General features: G+C 36.7%; 1 protein-coding gene across 1 annotated transcript in view; it reads right to left on the bottom strand.

Annotated features, from left to right (window-relative positions):
* Nucleotides 1–4,654: 4,654 nt before the first annotated feature.
* Nucleotides 4,655–9,400, bottom strand: part of TMEM237 (transmembrane protein 237) — a 14,792-nt gene continuing 10,046 nt past the window's right edge. The window contains exons 8-11 of the mRNA XM_081815315.1: nt 8,939–9,029; nt 8,182–8,275; nt 7,233–7,354; nt 4,655–5,283 (exon numbers count right to left, since the gene is read on the bottom strand). Of these exons, the coding sequence (XP_081671441.1) occupies nt 5,216–5,283; nt 7,233–7,354; nt 8,182–8,275; nt 8,939–9,029 (375 nt within the window). The 3' untranslated portion in view covers nt 4,655–5,215. The remainder of the gene's footprint in view (nt 5,284–7,232; nt 7,355–8,181; nt 8,276–8,938; nt 9,030–9,400) is intronic.

The following is a 9,400-nucleotide window of genomic DNA, read 5'->3' as shown; positions in this document are numbered from 1 at the left end:
CATCGTAAGCCTCTTTTCCCTAAACCAATCCCTTCTGGGAGATTTACAATATCAATAATCACTTCCTTACGCTATCCCCTGAGCTCCAGATACTATGTTTCCAACAGTCTACTTGGACATCTTTACTGTCCCATACACTCATAATACACATTAATATTCATCTTCCCTCCCAGACCTCTAGTATGTTCCAAACTCATTTAATATGGCAATATCATAGCCACAAAAGTTTAAAACTTCAGACATATTTTTTAATTCTAACCCTAAATATTCGAATCCTATTCTCTCTTTTAATGGCACCTACTTTAAGACACTTCACATACACAACTGCAATGATTTACTCCTGGATCTCCCAGCCTGCTGTCATCCACCCTTTCCACTGCCCCAATATTAATACAGGTTACCTTTAAAAACAAACAAAACCAAAAAATAAAAATAGAAACAAAACTAGAAACTTTCAGAGCTTCTTTTTTAGCTATAAATTTGAATTCCTTAATTTGGAAACGAAGGGTATCCAAAATGCACTCTATCTCAGGATCATTATTTATTACTATTCTACTTGGGATCTGTTTTTCTTTTATTCATGAGCTAGCTCAAACTTCAGCGTTCAGTTACATCTTATAACCCCCTATACATACCCTCAAAGCAGAATTAACTGTTGTCTCTAAGCTACAACTTGGCATATCACTTTAGTGGGCTCATGCTATCAGAATTAGTTAATTTCAAAAGATAGTTCTTTGGGGGCAGGAACCTGATCCTCACCTTGTACCCCTCAGGGCTCATGACACAAGAGCCCAAAACCCTCAATACATGTTTGTTGTCATCGGGGTCTGTGCTGTGTGGTGTTTAACTACTGTGCCAATGAGACATGCTGCCCACCAGCTCATGATGACTTCCTTAGGGCTCATGTGATGCAACATAGAAAATATCTAACTTTAATCTAGTCAAACTTCTAGACCTAACCTCCAGTCTACAGGAAATTCAGGAGATAGAGAACAAATTGAATGATGCTATTAGGAAAAAATCAAACAAATACAAAATGTAGGTGGGACACTCGAAAACAAAATGGTTTGGATTCTTTAAAAAAAAAAAAGTGAAGAGGAAATATAGAAGGTTACAGCCACTTGGAAAACAGTTTGGCAATTTCTTAAAAAATTAAACATGTTTAACTACCATACAACCTAGCAATTGCACTCCTGGGCAGTATCCCAGAGAAATAAAAACACACATTCCCACAAAAACCTGCACATAAATGTTCTTAGCAGTTTTATTTATAACAGCCAAAAAATGGAATCAACTCAGATGTTTTCCAAGAGGGAAATGGTTAAACAAACTGCAGCAGGTACCTATCTCGGAGTACAACTGAGCAATGAAAAGAAATGAACACACAGCTTGGATGAATCTCCTGGGCAGAAGAAAGATAATTCCAAAAGATTACATTCTTGAGATGACAAAATTTCAGCAATAGAAGACAGCATAGACAGCCAGAGACTGGAGTTAGAGGTGCAGAGATGGGGATGTGGGAGGGAAATATAAAAGGGCAACAGTGAGAGATTCCCGCGGTTTGGGGAACTGTTCAGTATCTTGACTGAGGAGGTAGATACACAAACCTACATGACTCATAAAACTGTATAGAAATTAACACACACACCAGTGCAAGTAAAACTAGGGAAATTTGAATAAGACCAGTGGGTTTTATCAATGTCAATATTCCAGATATGATATTATACCACAGCTTTGTAAAATGTTATTCAGAGACACTGGCGAGGTGTACAAAGGATTTCGTTGTATTATTTCTCAAATCTGCATGAATCTACATTTATCTCAGGAAATTTTTCAGTTAAAAATGTCATGGGAGGAGAAAAAGGTGAGAAGGCCATTTAAAATTAAGAGATAAAACAAGCAAATGAAATATATAAATCTTGACTACTTCTTGAGAGACAACTAGGGAAATTTGAGGATAGACTATTTACTGATACTGTGCTATGTAAACAAATGTTCTTATTTTTGGAACATGCATGTTTACATATTGTGACATGATGTTACCCACTTACTTTCAAAAGATTTACCAAGAACAGGGGTGCCTAGGTGGCTCAGTCAGTTGAGTGTCCGGCTCTTGATTTCGGCTCAGGGCATGATCTCGGGGTTGTGGGGTTGAGCCCCATGTCAGGCTCCACGCTGAGTGAAGGAGCCTGCTTGAAATTCTCTCCCTCTCTCCCTCTGCTCCCCACCTCTCCATCTCTCTCTCTCCCTCTCTTAAAAAAAAAAAGATGAAGCAAGAACAAAAGGGGGGGTGTATAAGGAAATGAGCAAATGAGCAAATGTGGCAAAATTTTAACAATTATTAAATCTAGGTTAATCTACATTACAGTTGCTATAACACTAGTCTTTCAACATTTTTACACTTGATAGTTTCCAAATGAAAAGCCCTCAGAGCTCACTCATGCATATGGCCTTTACCTTGCCCCCATCTCCACCAGTAGAAATCCCATCCATCCTATAAAGGACATGCCCACACCCAAACTTACCCACAATACTTTCCTAGATTCTGTAACTCCTATGCCTATCTATGTTTTCTGACTAGATTAGGAGCCTCTAGAAGGCAGGTAGTATGTATTATACATTTTCTCATTTTTTTTGTCCTCTCACAAATCTAGCAATTTGATTGAAATCAAATCATGTATCATAATCCAAGCTTTACGTTTCCTAATGGATTACAGATGGTGTATAGAGGCCAGAGGTCCCAAGTGTTGGTTAGTCTACTAGCTATATCACAATCACCTGGGACATCTTCTAAAAAGCTGTTTTCAAGGTCCCACCTCAGACCTACGGAATCTGAATCTCTGGGGATGGGCCCAGGAGTCTCTATGTTTTGTTCGGCTTATGGGGAATGGGGAGAGGTAGGTGTTAATTACTGAATATTTTGCACCCCAAAAAACAACAAAAACCTCACTGGGGATCTTGCCTACTGACACCTCAGAAACTCCACTAAGCCACCCTACCCACACTTGATGGAGAGAGAAAGGTGAGAAAAAAAGATGACTTTGAGCCACTTGTGGAGACATATAATTGGCAGTGAACTTCCTCAGAGTTTCTCAATCATCACGGACAAAGCTTCTCCTGATAACACTCATACAGGTCCACCAGCTGCTCAGGGAATATGTACTCCCTGGGGTGATCGGGAGATTTGAAGGCCAGGCCATACTTCCCAGACCTGAAGAATTTAAAGGCAATACGCCCATGCCAGGCACACTATTATCAACACAGCCAGCATTCCCAGTTGCGTTTCACGGCAGCTCCAGAGCTTCTTCATTTTCTAGGATGTTAGGAGCAAAACCCCCTTCAACTTTGTATTAACTTTCTATTGCTGCCCTACCAAATTCCGACAAATTTAGCAGGTTAAACAACACACATTGGCTATCTTAGCATTCTGTCCATCAGAAGTCTGACATGGGTCACGCTAAAATCAAGGGTCAGCAGGGCTGAATTCCCTTGTGGAGGTTCTAGGGGAAGATCTATTTCTTTGCTCATTTGGGATGTTGGCAAAATTCAGTTCCTTAAAGATGTAGGACTGAGCCCACATCCATTTTCTTGCTGTCAGTCACGGACTATTCTCAGCTTCTAGAGATCACCCACGTCCCTTGATTGTGGCCCCCTTCTTCACCAAACATTTTTACAACCTTATTGACTATATTCCCTATGCCATACTTTCCATCCCTATGACTTATTTGTTACTGGAAGCTTGTACCTCTTAATCCCCTTTATCTATTTCATCCATCCTCCCACCCATCTCCCCCTCTGGAAACCATCAGTTTGTTCTCTGTATTTATGAGTCAGGGTTTTTTTTGTCTTTGTTGTTTCTTAAATTTCACATATGAGTGAAATCACACGGTATTTGTCTTTCTCTGACTGACGTATCCCACTTGGCATTATACCCTCTAGGTCCATCCATATTGTTGCAAATGTCAAGATTCCATTCTTTTTTTAAAAATGGCTACTATTCCACTGTATGTATATGGCACATCTTCTTTATCCATTCATCTGTGGATGCACATGGGCTGTTTCCATATCTTGGCTATAGTAAGCAATGCTGCAATATACATAGGGGTGTATGTATCTTTTCAAATTAGTGTTTCTGTTTTCTTTGGGCAAATACCCCATAGTGGAATTATTGGATCATGTGGTAGTTCTATTTTTAATTTTTTGAGGAACTTCCATACTGTTTTCCACAGTGGCTGCACCAATTTGCATTCCCACCATTACACAAGGGTTCCTTTTTCTCCACATCCTCTGTAACACTTGTTATCCATTCTGATAGGTGTAAGGTGATTTTTCATTATGGTTTTGATTTGCATTTCCCTGATGATTAGTGATGCTGAGCAGCTTTTCACGTTGTCTGTTGGCCATGTGTATGCTTTCTTTGGCAAAATGTCTATTCAGGTCCTCTGCCCATTTTTAAATTGGATTATTTGTTTTTTAGTGTTGAGTTGTATAAGTTCTTTATATATTTTGGATATTAATCCCTTATCAAATACATCAATATTTGCAAATATTTTCTCCCATTCAATAGGTTGCCTTTCGTTTTGTTGATGGTTTCCTTTGCTGTGCAAAAGCTTTTTATTTTGGTGTAGTCCCAATATGAAACTTTTCAAACAGAAAAGGTATATTTTCTTTTTATTAGTCATGAAGTAAAGCATCTTTCAAGCTGAATTACATTATACTTATTACATGATACATAACCACAACCACCAAGCCAGTTTGAAAAAAGACACATTTCATATTTTATTCAGTAAGGAGGCATTAAAAATAAATAAAGGTCTTTTGCCCCCTTCTCTCCTATTCCCTAAATTTTATGTTTAAACCTGATATATATTTTATAACACTAAAGTAATGGCTGTTTCTGTAGAAGAGTTTTTTAAGATAATGATTATAAATGCAACTAATTTGAGAAAACAGGAAATAAACACTTTCACCTGCTGGTTTCGAGCTCATAACCTCCTTTGTCATTAAGATGATAATGCTAGAGAGATTAATGTTTGGTTATGAATTGTAGATACAATTTTAACATTTTCCATAATCTTGAGAAAATTTTCAGTACTATATAATCAAAAAATCAATTCCAAATATACCTGTACATAGCTTATAAAAATACATTTAAAAACAAGAATAGGAAAAATTCTAAATACTGGGCCATTACTACACTGAAGGTGAGCTGGCATTATGAAGAGGCTTTGAGTCCTTTATCTTTTTCAGGATATTCTTCCACATCAGAGGAGAACATCAACTCTGGGAGAGAAAATGGAACAGATCATACTCAGAATGGTTTCCCAGTACCTCAAAAAGTTTACTTTTAAACAGTCTCTCAAAATATTGACATATTTAATATATATAATAGAAAGCCCTCAAGTACAAATAACAATTCTTGATAATGAAATCTGATTTAAAAGGTGAGTGAATGACAAATGTGCAAGTTTTGCATTTTAAAATGTTCAAGTTTTAAATGTATTGTAAACCCCCGAAAAATAAAACATATATAATGGAGACAATATAATAACTCTTACCAGAAAATTTAAGTCACTTAGCTAAGCCAGGGTCATTAAACAGCTGAAAGGTCTAATTCTACAGTGACCATGGTAATCTACAATGGAGGGACACATGCAGAGCAAGGACATGGAACTAACATGAAGCGTGTGCCAGGATATCTTAAATGTGTTATCCCACCTAATCACCACAACAACCCAATAAGCAAAGTGTATCATCCTCATTTTATATTTACTCTTTTTATCCACATGGAAATAAAATGTTATATGATGACTCACAAAAGAGAGCAGGATTCTGGAAATATTTAGTAAGTAACACACACTTTGTGACTGAGGCTCAATACTACACAATCCCAACCACAGGTAGAATGTTATTTGTTGACATTTCTACATTTAAACTATTACTTAGCATAGATGTGTAATTTATCAAAATATTAAGAAATATAGAAAAAGAAGACCTTAGGAATTTAATAAAATAAAGTCCTTTGATATAAATATTAGATTGAAAAATTCCTTGAATGACTAAAAACTATGCTGAGTGAAAACAAAAAACAGCAAAATACGTAAAGCCTAAGACGACTTTTAAAAAGACTTTAAATATACCAAAGGGAATAAAGCAACAGAATATTCAGTGAAGGAACATGAGAATTATGATGCAAAAAGGTACATTCATGAATAAAAATGCACCAGATTACATCTTTTGTCTCGGTTTTTACAAATGGAAATACTGGGATGGTTCTCAATTCTAAGACTTCAATTAGTTGACCAAATTGCAGTGAAAGGCTCAGGATATTAAACCAATCAAGAATAAAACCATAACCAAAGTCCAGAAAATATCAAAGAGATTCAAGGGTGAAACTGCGGAACATCTGCCAAGGAAATAAACTTAGCAGTTCTAAAGCAGTGTGCTCAAGGGCTTTCAGTTTGCTAATACGATTCCTCTTCTCCAGGTGTTCCAAAAGGAGTCTAAGGACTAGAGATTAGTAAATCTCACTTTGCACTGAGCACGCTAAAGCTAGGACTACTAAATACTTCATTAGACAATGCAGGGTGAAGAACTTGGGCCAGGTAGAGGAGGAGGTAAGAACGAATATGTGTCTGACAACGGCTACGTAGATGAAGCATGGTTTATTTCAAATTAAGAGATACTTTGATCAGAAGGAAACTAGGAGAAATGAGCAAAGACTATAAAATACTTGAAGGATTCCAAGAAAAGAAATACCTCTTAAATACAAATATGCACATGGGTGACAGGCGACTTTCCGTAAGTACTTTGAGGCTCCGACTCTTTTAGATACTCTGTTTCTCTTGGCATTGTTTCACTACTTTATTGTCACTCCTCCTTATATTATTTTATTTTAAATACATCTTTGTTATCAGAATATCATAAGCTAGATCCATTAAAAGAACATTTATAAAATCAACAGATTTCATGATATTCTTATGCTACTTTTTCTTTATTCTTTATTTTTTTTTAAAGATTTATTTGCAAGAGAGAGAGAGCACAAGTGTGCACACGAGCGTGGGGGGAGTGCAGAGGGAGAGAAGCAGACTCCCCCACACTGAGCACTGTCCAATCCCAAAACCCCAAGATCATGACCCAACCACCGAGATCACGACCCAAGCTAAAATCAAGAGTCAGACACGTTCAACCAACAGAGCCACCCAGGTGTCCCACTATTTTTTCTTTAATACCTTCACTAAGATCCATGCCTGGCGTATAAGACAAAAAAAGCCAAGACAGTCCAACCAGAAGGGCCACCACCAGATTCACCACAATCCATGGCTGGAGAACCTGTTCCTCGACACCTGCTGCCCTAAAGGTATAGAAATACTCATTAGAAATATCTTCATTTGGGTTCATATATCCAAATATATCTATTTAATGAACTTTAAAAAAATAGCAGTCCTCACCTAGAGAAATAACAAGTAAAGCATGAAATAAATATATCTTATATAATTTCCCTATAAAATAACTACACACACACACACACACACACACACACACCCCATGGGAACAAAGGTTCAAAGGTTACTGAACTCTAAACAAATATGCTTTATACATTGACATAAGTGAAAATTTAGTATTGCCAATTTTTCTAAGTTTCCCTTTCAACTACTGTGATGCCACTCATGCCCCTAGCCACTCTCCCAAAAAAAGACTGCCCCTCTGACTTTTGTGAATTGGACTCTCAACTCGCCCGTGAGCCTCATGACTCTGACCTATGGAGGCTGGCTCTCCCTAGATTGCTCTCTTTCTAGCATTGCTTGGTTTTCTGACTCCATCCCAGCTACCCACTGCCATCACTACTCTGGGGTATTAGACCTCCTGACTGGGAGTGAGGGTACAGGGCTTCTCTAGTTCATTGTGTATGACTGATCTTATAACCGTAACCTAATAGATCTAAAATAGATTTTTATAAAAAGAATACATTTCATTAAAAATGCAGAGATAAATAACAATAGTTATCCACTAACCAATGTAATGGATATTTTCTTGCCATAATTTTGGAAACAAAAACAGGGCCTTCACTATTATTTATAAATGAGAAAATGTAAAAGAATGAAGGATAAGAATAGTACCATTACTCCCATTGTTGCTGTTATTACCATCAACAATTGCTAATGCTATTGTGAATCTTACCAGAGGCTACCATTAACAGAAGAAGGTGTGTAAAGATGGATTCTGTCACTTGTCATTTGCTGACTCAGAGATAATATAAGAGCAGTAAAGTACACTGAGAAAAAGACAAATGAAATTACTAATAATGTATTTTTAACAACCCAGTTTATTTTGAATTTATAGATTACTGTAAGGTCAAAAATAATCTATACTTTGGGGGATGATGACATAAAAGAAATCCATTTGATCAATTTCAATAGGCAAGCTAGTCTTATTTTATTTTTAAAGAATACAGGTAAAGAAGGGTATTCTGAGATGCTCACTATTTCATCATTAGAAATTACAAGAACCCAGAAGATCTTTTAAGAAAGCAAATGACTTACTCAAGGTCTTAAAACTAGTTTTATTAATATTCTCATAACTTAGAACAAAACATATCCCAAATTATCAAAAAGATACAAAATAATATTTGTTACTGAAATGCCATACCAGTTGAATCTGTTTGCTATCAAGTAGAGATTACAAAATCAAAACATTAAGAAACAGAGAACAAATTCAACTTTTAACAGTTATCTAGATCAACCTCTACTGAAAAATAATTCTATCAAAATTACACCGGTCATGTTTTCTTAATTGCAAATTCCGCTGAACATCTGTTAAGTAATGTTTATAAGTAATAATATAAAATCTTTCTAAAAGTAAAATTAAACTTTTCCTGGTTCAAAATTACAGTCTAATTCAAGTATTACACAATTATCAAATGAAAGTATTTACTCACAGAAAGATGCTAAAGCTGTTGGATCCAGGGCAAGAAAATTTCGGATTGCTACTGATGTTTTAGCAAAGTCAATCCTAGAAAATACAAAAGCCTCTCGTCACAGTGCATTGGTAAACTTCTCACAAAACTCTCTTGATTACAGTTTTTTCCTTCTCTATTCTAATGCTAAAGCTCTATTAAGCTTTAAGTAGCTACACTTTCTACTAAATACACATGAAAGAATATCTTATTTACAAAAGCCACATAAAACATTTAACTAGATTGGGCGCCTGGGTGGCTCAGTTGGTTAAGCGACTGCCTTCAGCTCAGGTCATGATCCTGGAGTCCCGGGATCGAGTCCCGCATCGGGCTCCCTGCACAGCGGGGAGTCTGCTTCTCCCTCTGCCCCTCCCCCCTCTCATGTACTCGCTCTCTCTCATTCTCTCTCTCTCAAATAAATAAATAAAAAATCTTTAAAAAAAA

This window comes from Leptonychotes weddellii, chromosome 3 (genome assembly GCF_054177405.1).
Source record: "Leptonychotes weddellii isolate Sample4059 chromosome 3, ASM5417740v2, whole genome shotgun sequence".
In the NCBI taxonomy this organism is placed as follows: domain Eukaryota; kingdom Metazoa; phylum Chordata; class Mammalia; order Carnivora; family Phocidae; genus Leptonychotes; species Leptonychotes weddellii.
This window is presented reverse-complemented; position numbering and strand designations above follow the sequence as displayed.